This window comes from Phyllostomus hastatus, unplaced genomic scaffold (genome assembly GCF_019186645.2).
Source record: "Phyllostomus hastatus isolate PE091 unplaced genomic scaffold, TTU_PhHast_1.1 phas_scaffold_182, whole genome shotgun sequence".
In the NCBI taxonomy this organism is placed as follows: domain Eukaryota; kingdom Metazoa; phylum Chordata; class Mammalia; order Chiroptera; family Phyllostomidae; genus Phyllostomus; species Phyllostomus hastatus.
The window spans coordinates 7,235,805-7,254,405 of NW_025334013.1; the positions used below are offsets into that span (position 1 = coordinate 7,235,805).

Here is an 18,601-nt window from a genome sequence, read left to right on the forward strand (position 1 = left end):
TTGATGCATTATTCATACTCTACGTAAGGATAAATTCTAAGTGCATCAGAAATGTACTAATACTATTAGCATGAATAAGTGTTTTCACATTCAAAAAAGAAGAAGAATTTGGCATGCTCTCTAAAATCCTTGAAATATCAATCATGCTAAATAAAAATATAATTGGAAAATAAACCATAACCAGAAATACTTAACTGGCTCACAGCAGACCCAGTTTAGCTGAGAGCTACAAGAAAAGCTAGACTGAAAAATCAAACCAGACCAAACCCAATAGCCTGTTTGAAGGTATTGGAAAGCTACCAAGACAGACAGGCTCGAGAGTTCCAGGTAGGGGGGTGGGGGGAGCTTGATGAGGTGAACATAACATTTACTCTGCTTTTATTCTTAAAACACTTCTTCTGATTTGTCTGTGTAGTGGGGAGAACAGTAGAGAAACTTTTCCGATTTGTCCATGCAATGGGGAGAAAGATAGAGATACATTTCTGATTTGTCAGTGTAGTGGGGAGAAAGGTACAGAAACATTTCTGATTTGTCAGTGTAGTGGGGAGAAAGGTACAGAAACATTTCTGATTTGTCAGTGTGGTGGGGAGAATGGCAGAGAAGTCAAGCAGAAAGCAACTGCCAAAGGCAGAAATCCGAGTGAAGCTGTGGCAATCTCATGGGGCTGGCAGAGCAAAGTTGGACTTCTTTGCTACTAAGACAGCTGGTAATTGAGGGGCTAATGCGTTACAGAGAAGAGTTAGGTGGAAAGAAGACCCCAGTAGTCTGAGCTGCTTTATTTTTTGAGACAGGTGCCAGTTTCTAAGTAAGTTAGTCAAAAGCCAAGCAAAATGTGGCAGCCAAAAGACTGAACACCTAAATAGACCTTTTAGCAGTTTTATGGCGCTGGGCAGAGTAAAAATGGAGGAATAGAACTGGTTTTCAGTGGAGACCACTGAAGGGCTATACCAGGCCTTTATTCAGTCTGAAATGTAGCCTGAGAAAGCACAAATCCTGATTGGATTAAGCCCCTTTAACTGCGTGCCCAGAAGCTGAAGACTCATCCAAAGTCCCTGTAAGTTTTCATACAAAATGCTGCATTCAATCACAAAGTATATCTGACTACCAAGAAATGGGACCAAGAGAAAACACAGACGCTAGAAACAGACCCACAAAAACCAATTACATTTCTGCGTGTGAGCACCAGTTACAGAGAAAAGGAATACTGGAAGGATGTCACTTACTGCAGTGTTAAGAAAGCATCAAATACAAGTATCATCATCTGTTACCAAATCAACCCAAAACTTGGTGGCATGAAACACCCGTTTCATTTGTTCACAATTGTGCGGGTCAGCAGTTGGGGCTGCAGTTGGCCGGGCGGTGCTTCTCTTGCGCTCGCCCGTGGTTCCTCACGGGGCCATGGCCATCGGGCCATCAGCACAGACTGCAGGATGCGAGATGCCTTCATCCCATGTCAGGTGGTTGGTTGGTGTTGGCTGTCCAAAGAACCCCCTCCCCAGGAGTCACTCACCTCCGGGGAAGCCGGTCTCAACCTCTTCCCAAGGTGGGAGCATAAGAAGGGAAGGGCACAAACGCTGCGACCTCTAGAGGCTCAGACGTCACAGTGTTCCTTCTGCTGCGTCTTATTGGTTGAAGGAAAGTACGATGTCAAGGAAGATTCACGTGGAAGGGAAATAGACTCCGCCAACAGGAGAAGATGCAAAGAGCTTATGGCCATTTTCAGTCTACCACAGATGCCTGGGAATAAACCCAACAAAGCGTGTACAAGGCCTCTGCACAGGAAACAGTCATTGAGAGAAATATTAAAAGACCCAAATAGTTAAAGGGGCATGCCATATTAATACGTTGGAAGATTCAGTATTGTAAAGTTGTCATTTCTCCTCAAACTGATCTGTAGGCTCAGTCAATCTTGCTGAAAATTTCAGCACTTTTTATGTAGCAGATTGTCAGGCTGATTCTAAAATTTACTTGGAAATAAAGAGTGTGAAGAGTAACCGAGGTAATGCAGACTGAAGAGAACAAAGTTGGAGAACCTGCACTGTTAGATTTCAAAAATTATTATGAAATTGCAGTAATTAAGATAGTGTGGTATTGGCAGAAGGCAGGAGAAAATGAAATAGAAAATCCAGAAACAGATACATAAATACAGTCACTTGAAAACCCAGAATTATCTTCTGGATGGTGGGTCCCTCATAGCACTGGCTTCCCCCACTAGGTGAGTGTTCTAGGAACCCATCTGGATCAGTGCGCCAGCTGGTGTGGTTGTGAGAGGCTGGGGTTGGCTTCAGTGAATTTTTTTGAAGACTCAATGCATTTGCCCATTTTTATGATGGGTGATTTATGAGCACACCTGCCCACACTGTGGTGAGTGTTCAGCAGTTTTTGACCCAAAGCAGCATAACCCTGGTGCCCCTCCCTCCCTGGTCACCTGATGTTGCCCTGAGCAACTTTTTTTTTGTTTCCCTGGATGAAAAAAGTCCTCAAAGGGAAATGTTCTGCCAGTGTGGAAGAGGTAAAATAAAAGACCACAGAAGCATCCAAATTGACGTGTTCAAAAACTGTTTTGAGCAGTGGAAAAAACCATCCCCATAGGTGTATTGCATCAGATGGAGAGTACTTTGAAAGTGACCGAAATTTAAACATGTGAGAGTTTACACTGTACTACATTCAGGGAAAGGATGATCTTTTCAATAAATACTAGTCAGTCATTTAGAAACCCACTTGGGAAAAAATGTATCTTGATCTCTACTTCATACCACATATAAAAATCAAGTCCAAGTAGCTTATAGATTTTAATGTGAAGAGTAAAACAATAAAAATTCTATAAGTAAACATATGGGAATACCTTTATAACCTTGGTGTGGATAATAATCTCTTAACCTGGACACGAAGATTGATAAGTTGGGTTTCATTAAAACTAAGAATGTCAGCGCCCTTCCCTTTCCCCCAGCTCTCCCCCTACAGGCACACCTCTCCTAAAGCGCAGGGGACACCACGACACTCGAACCTGGGGAGCGCTGGGCAGCGGCAGCAGCTCGTCCCAGCCCAAGCCCCCGAACCTGTCTCCAGGGCCCCCTTCCCCGACTTTCCGGTGAGCTGACAGCAGCCCCGCCCTGGCTCATTTCTCCCACTGCGACTCGGTCTCCAGGGAGCCGGAGCAGCTGGCCTGCGCTCACGTCTCTCCGTCTCTCCGTAGCGTTTCGAGAGGCCGGAGCAGCCCGCTCGGGCTCTCTGCTGTTTCCTCTTCCGTCCCAGGCCCCTGCTTGTTCCGCTGCCCTCAGCTGTAATGCACGGACCCCCAAAACAAAAAGAAGTCTGGCCATCACAGAACACTCTCAAGGCCTGCAAGACTCATCAGAGAGTGGCAGAAGATACTTACAATATATGCATTTATATTCAACATGGGACTTATATTTAGGATGTATAAGAAAAATTCCTACAAAGCAATAAGAAAAAAAAAACAACCCAGACAACCCACTAGAAAAATGAGCAAAAGACTTGAACAGACACTTTTACAAAAAAGGATATCCAAATAGCCAGTGCATATTCAAAGGTGATTCATCTCATTCCTCGGCAGGAGAATGGAAGTTAAAGCTGTAAAGATCCAATTACACACCCACCCGAAGATTTGGTTTTGAAAGAGCTGTCCAGACCCAGTGTCGGTGGGGGTGTAGAGTGAGAAATTCCACACACTGCCGAAGGGAGGGCCAGCCAGTTTGCTGCTGCGGAAAACTGCTTGCCAGTGTGTATATACTGAGGTTGAATGTGTACATCCTTCATTTAATTTGGGGGGGAGGGGGCATTTTATTTTTCGTATTTTAAAAAATTTTATTGGATTTATTGGGGTGACACTGGTTAGTGATGTTACATAGGTTTCACCCTGACCCGTGCGGCACAGCTGGTCGGGCCTCGTCCCACAGCACACTGTCCATCAACGGCAGTGAGTTAACAGTGTCTCATTCATACCCTAGCACCCATTGCAGCAATAAAAATGAATGGAGCACAGCTGCAGGCAACAGCCTAGTGAATCCCACAAACTGAATGTTGACTGTAAGGCGCCACATGTAGCAACGTACACCCTGATGATTTTTAAAAAGATTTTATTTATTTAGTTTTAGAGAGGAAGGGAGGGAGAAAGAGAGGGAGAGAAACATCAGTGTGTGGTTGCCTCTCTTGCACCCCCTACTGGGGACCTGGCTCCACAACCCAGGCACGTGCCCTGACTGGGAATCGAACCGGCAACCCTTTGGTTCACAGGCTGGCACTCAGTCCACTGAGCCACACCAGCCAGGGCACAGACTGATGATTTTATTTATATAAAATTCACAGCGGGAAAAGCTGAGTTGTGGTCACAGAAGTCAGAGTGGTGGTGAGTGAAGGGAAGAGGGAGTAGTGACTGGGGGTCCGCACACGGGGAGGGGTGCTTCCAAGACAGGGTAGTAATCTGCTCTCCGGTCTGGGCGGCTCCACAGTTGTGTTCACGTTGGGAGATCTCTTGGCCTGCACATCTGATGAGTGCACCTTCCGGTGCGTGTGGCGTATGGGCACTTCAGTCAGAAAGTAGACCGAGACACACACACACAGATATGAAACATTGGAGAGAATCATGCTGTGAAGCTAACAGTGTTTATTTCTATGCGTGACGTATTAGTTTGGGTGACGTATATATTTTTTCTCCTATTTTACTTTTATAACTACAGAGAAAAATGCTTGCTTACAAATATCAGAACCTCATGGGAAAGGTGGCATGACCTGTAACACCCGTGGGATCCAGAGTTCCGTACCCTGAGAGGTCATCCTGTGGGCTGAACTGTGCCATTTCCTGTCTTCCCTAACTAGGCCCTAAAGAGCACCCTGGGGTTCCCGCTGATCCGGTTTGAAGATGCCGTGATTAACCTGGACCCATTCACTCGGGTGCATCCCTACGAGACCAAGGAGTTCATCATCAACGACATCCTCAAGCATTTCCAGGAGGTGAGCTTCGGGGGCCCACTTAGTGGCTGGAGAGTGTTTGCAGAATGTTCTGGAGAACGAGAGAGTGGAATGTTTGTGTTAGCTGTTTGGGAAATTCGGTTACCAAGACACTACTGTCGAGAACCCAGTTAAACTTTCAGCTCTGATGGTTGAATTACGGGCCAGGTCACAGCCCGTGAGGCCTGCGCACATCGGGAAAATCCCAACACAGTGCATTCGACTCGTGAGCCGTTAATCTTGTCCCTCGGAACTGGTCTCGGGGGCTTCCACGAGACCAGTCACGACTGCTGAGGGCTTAACTGGTGCTCTAATGATAACAGAATGCTGTGAACTCTCTGCTTACGGGGCACGGGCCTCCTTTCAGCAGCCTCACCGATGTCGTTCGAGCTTGTGAGATCCTGCCCTGGAGTTGAACTTAAAAAAAAAACTTTTTTAGTCCAGTTGGACATTGTCCATTTTACATGTATTATCCAGGCCGCAAAGACCAAAGTATAAAGCCAAGGCATACTCCTGAATGAATAGATAGGTCACGATCATGTCAAATCTATTTAGCTTTCGAAGTTAAAATATATCCTATTCTTGCCTCCTTTTCCCCCTGCTCCCTCCCATGTTCCTGCTTTCCTTTTGTGGCGCGCCGCTTGCTTTCTCTAACTGGTGCTCATCCCGCAGAACTGCGAGGAGAGCGACAGAGCAGGTGTCACTAGAGCCCGGGACCCAGGGGTGGGGGTGCACAGACAGCGCAGGTCACCTTGTAGGCCGGAACGTGCGCCGGCCGCCGGCCCCTCCGCAGACGGCGAGGGACCCCAGGCCGTCCCTCCCCCGTCCCTTTGCCTTTCCCTTTCCCTGCCGCACGCTCTCTGCTGCCGGCGAATGCCTTCTCCGTGGGGACGGTGGAAAGGGGAGTGTCGTGGACACACTGACGTCAGAACCGCTCCTGTTTCACACCTTTCCTACCCTTCTTGGAAGCGTGTTTGTAAGGAAACTTGATGAGTGTTGCAGGCAGCCCCTGGGGGGTGAGCATTTGGGAGAAGTGCCGCAGGAGCTCGTGGGTGGGCGGGGCTGGTTGGCGAGAACGGAGGTGGGTGTCAGTGTCTGTCGGTGCCACCGGGGCTGGTTTCTGGCCTTCGAGCCGGGGCCACCGCTTGCAGGTCTAACCGGTGCTGCCCTTCCTCTCGTTTCCCCCCGTGTGGCAGGAGCTCCTCAGCCAGGCAGCTCGGATCCTGGGGTCGGTGGACTTCCTCGGCAACCCCATGGGGCTCTTGAATGATGTTTCTGAAGGGGTGACCGGACTGATCAAGTACGGAAACGTCGGGGGCCTTATTCGAAACGTTACACACGGAGTGTCAAACTCCGCGGCCAAGGTAAGCAAATGGTGAAACTCCACTGCCGTGAACCCCATGAGTCCTCTGCGTTCCTGCGGTTTCTTGGGCGGCTGATGGGCTGTGAGGAGTTACGTCCGTGGCCTTGCCCTCGTTGCCCACGCATGCTGTCCTCCCTCACCTCCCATAACCTGGCCCCCGCCACTGAGCGCGCCCTGAGGGGTCTCCTCTGCCTTCCCGCCGCCTCCACTGCCTTCCGTCGGGCCTGGCTGCCTCCTCTCCCGGCCACTGCGGCAGCCCCCAACCCCGGGCTTCCCCGCGCCGCCCGCAGTGCCCCCAGAACGGACTCGCTCCCTGAGACACAGAATCTGATTGTGCCGCCGTCCAGTCCAGACTCTCCCGGTTCCTGCTCACAGCCCACACGGTGAAGTCCGAGGTGGAACACGGCCTCCCAGAAGGTCGCAGCCCTTTAAGTCACCCGAATCCAGCAGCAGGAGGACAGCGGCACGCTTCTCCTGTGTCTCGCCCTCTAGGTGGCTTTTCGTTCATGACCGCTTCTCCAGTGGGGGTTTCCCTGTGGCACGGTTGGTGTTGTGGCAGGAGCGGATTGGGTGTGTGAAGCTGGAAAAGGCGCAGGTGGTCGGCGGGGTGGGGGCCGCGGTTTGACCACACGCGAAAGGCCGCAGAGGCCTCTGCGCCCCGCCCCTTCCCGTCAGCTCAGCAAACTTGCAGCGCTTGACCTTCCCACGAGCGAACAGGTGTGGAGAGCACCTGCGCTCTGCCCGTGGACTGTAGAGCGTCTGTGGCGGCTGGGCCAGTGGGATGTGGACGTGGCCTTGCCGTAAGGAGACTCTGCTGGTGCCACGCAGAGTTTGTCCCAAAGAGAACAGGAGAAGGTGGAGTTGACAGCATTTCTGTACCGCGTGGCCTCCGGGGTAATGATGGTGGGGCTGGGAATTCATTCCTGTTTTCCAGACTGTTTCCTAGAGCTGATCGTTCTTCGGTCATAGCAACTTTTTCAATGCTGTGGTTTCAGTACACCAAACCAAACGTGCGCAGTTTGGTCTGTGGCTCACAGTAGGCGCCGCTCTGACTTGGAGGGGAAGGTGAGAGAGACCCGTAAGATGACGGCTTGAAATGAGACTCGGGTTCAGAGTCCGGATGAGCGTGCGCCCTCTGACCTTGAACCCCGTCTCACGCTGCCCTTGGAGCTTCGTCCCGACGGCAGCTCAGACCTCGTCAGTCGAGGCACAGGCTCCCCGCTGAACTTGAGCTATAAGTGCCCCGGTGAAAGGTTTTATTTAATTTCATTAAATTCTAGTTAGCATAGCAAGTCTCCTTGGTTGTATAGTTGGTTTTTTTTTTGTAACCTTGAGCTTTGGTGTCATTTGAAAAATAAATGCTTTTATGGTTTACCGAGAGGCCTTTCTCAGCCCGGATTAGAAATGCACGTGCTTTACCGGCTCTCTGCAAGAATAAAATGAGGTTCGGTGTTATGGAGACTTTGACAAATGCAGACTGAACAGGAGAAAAGGGTCTTCACTTGGACTCTTACACTTGCAGTGGGAAACATGCAGACTGTCGCCACCGGGACCCCGTTGGTACCTTGAGATAAAAGAGATGTGTCACAGTCTGCAGGGGAGGAGGGTCTCCACAGTGAGTCAAACTCCGCCCGGCCGGTCTGGCTGGGAGGAGCCCTCTGTAGATAGCCCCCTGCGGGGGGTGGGGGGAGGGGGGATGAAGAAGTTGGAAACTCACCTGTGACCGCTCCCCAGGTGAGCCCTCGCGGGGTTTCTCCAGGGTCGCCCCGTGGCATGCAGAGGGGAAGGGTCGGCCCTCTCTTCGTTCTCTCCCATTTATGGGAGTCTCACTTGTTTTCTGGTTCCTGCTCCCCCTGCAGAGCTTTCTGAAGCCGAAGGGTCAGCCTGAGAATCTAGCTTGAGCAGAAAGAAAGGTCAGCGTACTCCTTGCCTCCACCCTCACTGCAAACGTGTGAGAGGGCCTGGGTGACGGCCATCCTGCGTCTGCTGGAGCTCAGGTTTTATGTTGCCGTTGGGTTTGCGTGCAGGGGCCGCTTCCCGGGACTCACGGCTCTGCAATGGGGAGCCTGCTCCCGGGTGGTTGGGTCCCTCTTCACGCGGCTCTCTCGCCTTTTAGAGAGCTCATCAGAATTGCCACCACAGGCTGCTACTCGGAGGAATTGCTGTGCAGTGTATTTTGGTCCCAAGACCCCTGGATGTGTTGTAAAAATTAGTCCATATTTCTCTAAGAAAAGAAAACAGACTAAAAATCACCACTGCACACTGCAGACGGTAGCCCCGAGGGCCAGGTCTGCCGACGGCACGCCCAGTCCGGGCCTCTGCGGTCTGCACGGACGTCGTCCGGCTGAAGACCTCCGTGTCCTCGGAGTTCTGCGGGCTGAAGTCAGACCTTCGACGTTGCTTTGGGGGAATATTTTGTTTGCTTTTCTGTGTACGCAGGAGGAGTTCAGGGAGGTGCCAGTGGCCACCATAGTCAACTGTTGGCCTCTGGGAAGTGTCCTTTAAAGAGGGCCTGGGTCCCAGCGACTCAGGAACGGGCCGGAGAGGATGCGCTGGGCCTCACCGCTCAGCCGGCCGCCCCGCTGGGCCGCACGGGCCCAAGGGCTCCGCCCCTGCTCCACAGGCTTTGCGTGGAGTAGAGAAACTTCTTAAACCTCATGAAATTAATCATAATTTCTTCTGGAGCAAGGACCTACATTTTCTAATGGAATTCTTAGAGAGGTTCATGCCTCCCAAAAGGTGATGTCACTCTTGTAGACATGGGCTTGTGTATTGAGGGCCGCTGAGGGCTGATGGGCTGCCTGAGTTCTGGTCCCGTTCCTCGCTTTAAGCAATCCTTTTCTCTGTTAACCTTGAGGGTTTTTCTTACCCTGTGACAAGACGATGGTCATCTCTCCTGCCCCACCGACCTGAGGAGCAGAGGAGATGAAGCGTGTGAGCGCCCCGTGGAACGCCAGGAGGGGGCCCGTTCTGTCGCACGAGGAGGCGACAGGACTGTGGGTCATGGTTGCCCTCGGACAGGTGCTGTGAGTTGTCCACAGCGAAGTTCTAGTTCCGGGTCCGTCACATCCACTTCTGGACTTCCTCGTTACCTTGTTTTTTTTAAGATTTTATTTACTTATTTTTAGAGAGGGAAGGGAGGGAGATAGAGAGAGAGAGAGAAACATCAATGTGTGGTTGCTGGGGGTCATGACCTGCAACCCAGACATGTACCCTGACTGGGAATCGAACCTGCGATGCTTTGGTTCGCAGCCCGTGCTCAATCCACTGAGCTACGCCAGCCAGGGTCCTCATTATCTTTTAACTGTTATTTAATTTATTTAATATTAGCCTTAAGGAAACAGGGCTAGGAGATAACCTATGCTCTTCATTTCTCTTACCCTTTTCCGTTCCTTGCCAATGCCCAGGAATCAGGTTACGGATTCCAGCTCTAAGGTGATGCAGGGATTGGCCACCCTGCCGGGGGCCTGTGTCCCCTGACTCCCTTGCCCGGACCTTGGCAAAATGACTCTGACCTTTGAGTAGAACCTCAAAGATCGGACCCCACCCGTGAGGCCCTGGCAGGCCCACCAGTCCTGGAGTGCCCCTCATGGACTGTGACCCATTTAACAAGCGCACAGCCTGCCAAACCCTAACATCGCGAACCCTAGCACCGCGTCAGAGCGACAGTGTCTCTCTGCTGCAGGGATCTCCTAGTCAGCTGTCAGGTGACCACCTGCAAGACCCGCTAACCCAGTCAGTGACTGTCACCGGTCCGCCGCAAGAACCTTTAAAACATGCAGAACCTCGCCGTCCAGCCCGGGGCCCTGACCTCGTTGCCCTAGAGCGTCCAATGTAAAAAAGGGCAGCGGCCAGCACAGCAGTGGCCGGCCGGTGCGAGTCCAGTGCGAACAAAGCAAACGCACACCTGTAGTTGTCGTCGGGTCGGCAGCACACCCAGGGCGGGGCACACCGCGCGGTTTCCGTCTGTCAGTCTGGCCTCCGCCAGCCGGCAGCCGGGAAAGGGTGGGAAAGGGTGGGAGTCGCTGCTCTAACCTCTTTCACAGCGAGAGCGCTGGGGAGACGCCCACTGAACCAGTTCCCTCTCTCACATAGACTCCAGTTTCCCTTCTGTCTGTAATCATTGTATAATACTTTCTTATACTTGCAGGAAAATTACATAGTTATTCTCAAAAAAACCCAAAAAAACAGTTCCTTCCAAACCAGGACCCCCTCAGACGTTAACAGCAGAGCAGATGCTCCCACTCTCGTCTCTGCCCCTGCAGAGACCCCGCGTCCGCCCGCCCGGCACAGCTGCCGCCTGGTCCCCCTGGGGGAGGGGAGCCAGCGGCGCGCTCAGTGTCTTCCGGCGAAGGAGAGGAGCACTTTTGGTCATCACGGGACCTCCGCTCTGTCTGTCCTGCTTCCCGTTGTCTCTCCCTGGCACTTTCAAGGCCTGATGGGCTGCTTTTGATCCCCGCCATGTTTTGACTCGGTGCTTATGAGTGCACATATTTTAATGATGCTCCCCGTCTTTAACTGAAACGATCTTCATCCGAGTCTGCTGCTGTTCCTGGGACTTAGGATTCATGGGTCGTTATCTGCTGCATGCTGATTTCACTGATAACTCTGGCACAAAGAATACAAGCGATTAACTACTGCTGACTTCCCTCCAAAGCTTACTGCAAAGCTTACACTTTGATGTCGCTCTGTTCGCTGGTGAGGACCTGCTGGCGCGTCATCGGTGGCACAGAGCAGACGCCCAGGGAGTGGTGGTGGCTGTGGTCATGCTGACGTTGGATCGGTCCTGACCAGCCCCACTCCTGCATAGGCAGGGGGACTCTCGCCGGAACCGTGCTGATTGCGAGCACGGTTCCACTCGTGGGGTGTCCTTTGACCATCACGACTGCCTGGCCCATGGGTAGGGTAGGCGGTGTTGGCCCCATTGTATAAATGAGCAAAACTGAGGCCAGAGAGGTGAGCTGACTTGCTCCAGGTCAGCCAGGCACCTGCCGACCCAAGACCTGACACTCCGCACTAGTGTCTTGATTCTTGGCTTTATTTGCACTTTTTATATACCTGTTGGTGACTGTTTGATTTGTCCTAGACAAGTCTCTCTCTATTAAAAAAAAATAAAAATGACGAGAAAAACAAAAAGCAAACAACCAAAAAGCCCTGCCTGGTCTCAGAACAAACTTTGATAGCGTACAGGACAACTGGCGACAAATACAAGCACGTTAAATGTGGACGAGACATGGGGAGGGAGAGGTTGAGAGTCCAGATAGTCCCGTGGAGAACCCAGCCGGGACTTGAGATCATACTTTGTTCCGTGTCCTTCGTCCCTGCTTGGGGCACAGCGTGCGGGGGAGCTGCCGCCCTCACACTGTTTCTTTGTGTTCAGGAAACCAGATCGGAGGCGTGATAGCGACCAGTGGAAATTGACTTCCACGTCCCTGCAACCTCGGGAGGCTCCTGGCCAGCCCCCTGCCATATACACCGTGACCTCGCCGAGAGCAGAGGGTCCATCTGCCTTCTGTTTATGAAACAGCACTTGTTTGTGTGTGTCCTGCAGGCAGCGTATTTACAGGCTCAGACCAGACTAAAAGCCCCGTGTAGTCCAGGCAGAAGTTTTATCTCTGCACAAAAGAATGTCCTGAGTGCCTGGCTGCATGGATTCTGAAGGGGAAAAGGCAATTTATGGCTCGTATCTGTTTTTGTCATTACGTATGACTGCTCCATTTTATAGTTGAGCCGATTATCCCCATAATAGCTTTTCCATGTACCTATAAGCAAGTCATAGGTGAATGCCTTCTGATAAGCACTGGGTTTTTAGTGTATTTAAGTTGGCACAAAACTTCATGTTAAATGAAATTCACTTCAGACGGTAATCTATCCCTTGGAGAATGTAGCGTTTTTTTTTTTTATTTTCAGAAAGACTTTGATCCTAAATAAGTCACCCAAGGGGTTTCTTTTTCTGGCCAAGAGGAGGTGCCTTCAAGTTGCTGTATCTAGAGAAATGACTCAAATTCTTGGCAACAGAATTTTTGTTTTATTTTCCTCTGATAACCTTGAATACTAAAAGGATTCCTGTAGTCTGAGCTCTTTTTTGGTCAGAGGCGAATTTTAGATGCCGAGTGACCCGTCAGTGACCCGCCCCAACTCGGTCAAATCTCAGCTATCTGTGGGAAGTGGAAGCGTGTCGGGTGGGGGGAGGGGCCGGAGCGAGTGATGGCACGAGAGGCACGGCGGCACCCAGAATCCCCAGGCAGCCCCCCCACCCCCCGGCCCCCGCGAGTGCAGCCTTGCTCACGTAGGAGCTCGGCGACGCGGGTCCTGCTTTCCCTTCTTCCCACCCTAAGCAGGCCGCGCAGCAGCCAGAAGTCAAGCAGCAGTCGAGACGCTGCCACCAAAGCTCTGCTTTTGAAACAGAAAGATTGGGAAAGCTTATAACTTTTCATTTCCTAACAGCAGTTCAGTGAAGAATCAGGTCCTTAAGCCCTGGCCAGTGTGGTGTAGCTCACTTGGTTGGAGCATCATCTCCTAGACCCAAGGGTCACAGGTTCGATTCCCAGTCAGGGCACATACAGGAAGACAACCAAATAATTTTTTTTCTCTCTCTCTTTCTCTTCCTCCTCCTCCTCTTTCTCTGAAAGCAATGGAAAGAAAAAAAAGAACCAGGTTCTTAAGTTATCTTCTTAGACCTAACATCTCATGTTTCAAGAGGAATTCACTTTATATTCCAAAACTGCAGTCTGTGTGGTGGAAAAAAGCACATCCAGTTGCTAAATTAAAAAGACAGGAAATGTCTGTGTCCCCCAAAGAGCAGTGGTTTTCTGCCCTGGTGTAAACATGGTGAGAAGAAGAATCTATTCAGCTTCCTTAGGTTGGCTGGCTGCCCCCAGGGACGGGGTTCCTCGTCCCTTTTCTGCATTTTAACATTATTCACGTCACTATTTGGCCTTTCTTGAAAAATTGTGACAAACTTAAGGTGAGATGAACTATAACCCAATTTTATAGATGTCTGAAAGGCAAATCAGATTCTCATTTTGGGGCAGTGAAAGGTCACTCACTCTGTTTGGAAGGTCCTTTCTATTTTTCTCTACTTCTTCCTTCCCTGTAATTATCGCTGCAAGTCTCTTTCCATCTTGAAGAAAAGCTAAACCCAAGTGTGTTCTCGGGAGAAAGAGGAGAGTCCTTAGTCAGGACCATCCTTAAAAGTCAGGAAGGGGTGCGGGTAGCACAGCCGTCATTCATGGAGTGACAGCTCCGTGTCGGGTGTGGACTGGGAGCTGTTCGTTGGCTCAGCTCCACACGCGCCCCGCGGTTAAGGAAGTCTTACCTCCCTTTCACAGGTGAGCCAGGTGAGACTCAGCACGGTCTGCTGCCTTGACCCAAAGCTGAGTAATGGGTGAGGGTTGGAGCTGGGCATTTCAGGTCAAACGGAATTTGGGAGCCTGCCTACACACTTCTCCCCCGCACGACGCAGCTTCGCAGACTCAATCCTCCCCAGCGTTTCTTTCTATTTTCCGTAAATACCAGCGAGGACGCCTCCCGTGCTGTTTCTAGGAACGAGGCAACGTCCCGCTGAGGCACCTGAGGAGGTTGGAGGTAAGGTAGAAATTGGGGGAGTCAAGTGAAGAGCGAAGGGGAGGCGGCAGAAGGCGGCCCATCAGGTCGCTTCCTCCTTCCCCAGCCACGAGGCTCCGTCTCACCTTCGTGCTCTCACTCACGAGTTCACCTGTGTTTGGGGTGCCCTTCCCCCTCTGGCCACGTGGCTGCAAGCCCGTTAGGCCCAGTCCCAGTGCCTGTGAGACTCCTCCCACTCTGAACTCCCAGGGCGGTGGCCGAGTTTTCCCCGGGAAAGCAGCCACCGTCTGCGCGCACGTCTCACACGCCCGCCCAGCAGGCACGTAGCGTTGTTGGCGAGGGGCTGGGAGCTGGGGCGGGTCTTGTCTGAGGGATGGGGGGCAGGCCGAGCGGACCAGAAGCACTTGTCAGTCATCGTGACGCAGAGAGAACAAGTGTTAGGAACGGAACCTGCGGAGTATTTGCAGCTCCGTGAGCTGACGTGCTGTGGGCCGAGGGAAGGGACCTTTTATCCTGCTCCTCGAGGGCGAGGCGGCCTTGGGGTGGAACGCACCGTGCGGTTGTCTCTCTGTCTGTCTGTCTGTCTGTCTGATCGAGTGTTTCCCGGAGCAGAGATGCAGCTCCCAGCAGGCAGAGATCTTACCTGGCATCATTTTTTGTTTTTGCCAGTTTCCCCTGTGGCTGAGCATCAATATTTGTGGTCCAGGCTGTGTCCATGTGGGCCGGCCTTCTCCCTAGCCTTTTCACGAGGCATGCATCCAACAGATAGTTCTTAAATGAGAGAAATACCTGCTCGATTTTTTTTGTTGTTGTCTAACTGGTTTATTATGGCTTTTATGTGAAATAAGCAGACACTTTGTAACAGTTCATGCCTTTCCTCCCACACATAAGCTGAATGATACATGAAGTCACGCTGCAGGTGTAGCAGCACAGATAGGTGGCTGGCTTTCAGGGTCCTGTTTCCTCTCCGCCCCTTCCCATCCCTCGGGTCTAAGACGCTGACCTGGATCGAACGAGGGGGACCCGTGTGCGTCACCGGTGATATCAGGCCCCGGCTCCGCTTGAGGTGGCAGGAGGCCTTGGGGAACTCACAGGGGAAAGGGAGGAACACTCAGTCCCTTTTAACCTAATGAAGTAAAATAGTATTTATGGGAAATACCTGTTTGCTTTATTAGAGGAAGGTATTTAAGTAAACATTTCTCTGCAAGCTTTTGAATTTCTGTAAGAACACAGTGGTTTGGGAGCAGTAACTTTGGTTTCCATTGAACTGAAAATGAAGCAGGAAGCGCTTCCAAAGCCAGCCTTGGCTTCAGCATGGTGGCCTTCGTAACGTCTCAGCGCAACACGCTCTGGCCCGCGGGTCAGTGCCTCCTCACTGGGGACTTGGAGCTTGGCAAGGATGACTGACGCCGGTCCGTTCTGAGAGAAGAGCCCCTGACGGCTAGTGCCCTGTGGTGTCACAGAAATGTAACCTTGTGGCACACCCCTGTTGGTACTTGATTTTCACCAAGTTGCACATTAAAGGGTGCAAGTGTTTCTGTTTTCACCTGACAGGAGAAACTGAGTCACAGCAAAGGTGACTCACTCCTGGAGGGTCACCAGGGAGCATTGAAGAAGGCGAGGACCCAGGGCCCTTTTCCAGCCCTGCCTGCTCCCGCCCCCTGCCCCCTCCCCATAGACCCCGTTGCTGCTCTAGAAGGCACCCATTTCCCTCAGGAATTAAAGCACCTGCTGGTCCGGGAGGCATTTGGCCTTGCAACGCCCCGACGGGGCCAGCAGGGCAGGTGCGGTAATCACTTCCTGTCTGGTGCTGGGAGACTCGGTCACGCAGGGCGAACGGTTTCGCCAGGACCTGCCGTCCGGGTTGGCGCCCAGGCCTCCCAGCCAGCTTTCCCTGCCAGCCGGACGGCGTCTTCTCAGAAGAGGTCCCCAGGGGCTTTCTGATGGGGGCAGGCCGCTAGGAAAGGGCCCCACTTCCAGGAGAGGGTCTCAGTGTCCTGGCGCCCACGCTGGGCAGGCGACGGGTTGGCTGTAGACCTCAGCTGGACGGACACACAAACCTCCAGGCACACGGTCGCTGAGAAACGAAGCACAGGGGCAGAGCCAGGCCGGTGTCACGGGCCTATTCCTGGGGCTGCCACCTGCCTGTTTGGATGCTGTGTCCAGTCCCACCAGCCAGGCAGGGGCTAGGGACCGCTACGGGACAGCTGATGCAAAGCCAGTCTGCAAGACAGACGGAGGTGCCTCCACGCTGAGTTATGTGGGGAGAGGAGAAAAGAAGCATCAGCCACTTGCTTCTCTTCCAGAGAGAAGACACCACTGTGAATGAGCTGTGTCTAACTAAAGTCTTACTTAAAAAGGAGTTCTGTGAGAAGCCTCGTTGTGACATTCCACGTGGCGTCTTAACTCCCCGGCCCCTGTCTTTCTGTGGAAGGTGTCCCGTGTGTGCGGTGTCCGGGCCGTCATCCCGCAGATCTTACTGAAGGTGCGCCACACGCCGCCCTAGTGGACGGCCGGGGGTGCAGCGCTGAAGTGAACAGAGCCCCTCGTCGTGGTGGCTTCCACGTCCCAGGAGAGGAGCGGCGTGGAAGTAGACGGGGAAGTGTGCCGTGGAGCCGCCCGTGGGGAGAGAGAAAACGGGTCACGGAGGGGCTATGGGGCAGCGGGTGGGCGTCGAGGAAAGGGTTCTGTCACCAAGGGGGGAGCTTTGGGGCGGCCCTCACCCATCTCGTGCCCTTCTGAGAGCGGTCCCCGGCCTGAAACTCTTCCCACCCTTTCCAGCCGGACGAGGCTGAGCCAGCCCTTCCGAGGGCCGGGCCCTCGGCACAGTCCCTGACGCTCCGGGACACGGGTCTGGGACAGAACTGGGGACCAGCGTCTCGCCCCCTCCAATGACAGGTGGGGGGCTGAGCCCCAGGAGCTTCTCCCGGCTGACTAGTCTCAGGGCTCGCTCGGAGACTCAGGCCTCCTGGCCGCAGGTCTGGTGTTGTCTCTGAAAGGGGCCAGCAGCCCTGGGTCCCGCTTCTTGTCCTGTTGGGGGGGGGGGGCGCGGGGGGCGGAGAGGAGCGGCCACAGCCCTGACTGGTGTGCCTTTTCCCGCCACTCCGAGGGTTGCTCTTGTCTGTGTACAGGAGTCCTCACCCCAGGCCGGGCTCCCTGAGGGCAGGGACTGAGCGTGTCCCTCCTGGTGTTCCCGGCCCCCAGCACGGTGTGTGGTGTGTGGGCGGCCCTGGTGGGCTTGCGGAGCAGAAACGCCGTGCGCCGTGTACCCGGAAGGCGGCGTGCAGCCCCCCTGAAGCGCGTGTCGCGAGTCCCTCAGCAGGACCCCCTCCCCCGAGTCCAGCCAGGCAGGACTGCGCCCCACTGAAAACCACACGAGAGCTCCTTCCCCCCAGATCAGTAGGGAGGCCCTCCACAATCAGACTGGAGGGCAGTGGTGACGTGGGTCGTACATAAAATGTTGACAGACACACAGTCTGGTTGATGCCAAAATTAATGTAGCTGTTGGTTAAACTGAAGTTTTAAAATTCCTCCTAATGTCTATATGATTACCTGCGTGTTCTTAATTGTGACCGTTGTCACTGGCTTCCTTCTGAAGTCCGTGTGAGTTGAGAGAGGAGGGAAGAAAAAAGGGGGCCCTGCAGGACTGATCTTGGGGAAGAGTGGCCGCTCGCCCCCCTCTCGGGGAGCACTGCAGCTGCGGGCATGCTCAGCTGCTTGAAGGACTTGGTCTCGAGAGCACCCCGATCTGGACTTGGGCCTCCTGTGAGTCCTCCTCCGTAGAGGAGGCAACTGCTGCTCTGGCCGCTGTGAACAAAACGACTTCCATGCCGACGCTGGCCGGTGATGGGAGTTCGGGGGGCGGTGTCCTCACAGCCCCGGTCACCCTTTCCTCTCATGGGCGTCCCCCTGGAGAGGGGGTGAGCTAGCCCAGAGAGCCTGGACACCCCGCTTCTAGCACAGCCCCGGGGCTCGGGCTGTCACTGTCGCCCCCAGCATAGGTGTCTAAAACGGTTGCTTCTTGCCTTCTGACTCTCATCTGGAACACTCGAACACAGCAGCGGACCAAATGGTGACTGAGCGCTGACCCGTCCCCAGGTCAGACGAAGTCGCCCTCTCGCCCGCCCCAAATGCTCCTCTGGGTTCAAACTGTCAGTCACGCAGCCGAGCCCCTCCGCTCGCTTGTCAGAGCGAGCGTGCAAAGAGTTAACACTTTTGCTTTTTCGGAAAGTTATCTGTGAAGAGTATTAGTTGTTTAATAAAGCGTGCCTGCCCTCCCGATGAACCCGCCAGTGACTCTGCAGCTGGGGTCATTTCAAGTTCACGCGGTGGACTTTTGACTGCCTTCTGTGTCTGTGAAAACAGGCGGCAGCTCCTGCGGGGATCATTCATTCAGGCCTGTAACACAAAACTGTTGCCAGTGGGCACCTGCTGGGGTGGCTTCCCGGGAGGGCCGGGAGGGAAGGGACCGAGCTCCTCAGGCATCTGCGGAGATAGGAGCGGTGGGGGATCCTCTGGGAGCCCCCCACCCCCACCCCGGGCCTGCACTCGGACCCCTTAGCCCGGCCCGCAGGCTGGCGTCAGAACGGATCAGGGAGCCCCGGGCAGGAGAGGATGTGAGCTCATTAAAGGCCTTTACACAGAGGGGTAGAGAGAGAAAGAGGGGGAGGAGGAGAGAGGTTTGGGGCACATTCCCCAAAT

General features: G+C 53.2%; 1 protein-coding gene across 6 annotated transcripts in view; it reads left to right on the plus strand.

Annotated features, from left to right (window-relative positions):
- Positions 1-18,601, plus strand: part of VPS13D (vacuolar protein sorting 13 homolog D) — a 225,048-nt gene that overhangs the window by 141,120 nt on the left and 65,327 nt on the right. For all 6 annotated transcript variants that reach the window (XM_045858715.1, XM_045858714.1, XM_045858716.1 and 3 more), the window contains 2 exons: positions 4,840-4,974; positions 6,168-6,335. In XM_045858715.1, coding sequence (XP_045714671.1) covers positions 4,840-4,974; positions 6,168-6,335 — 303 coding nt within the window. The remainder of the gene's footprint in view (positions 1-4,839; positions 4,975-6,167; positions 6,336-18,601) is intronic.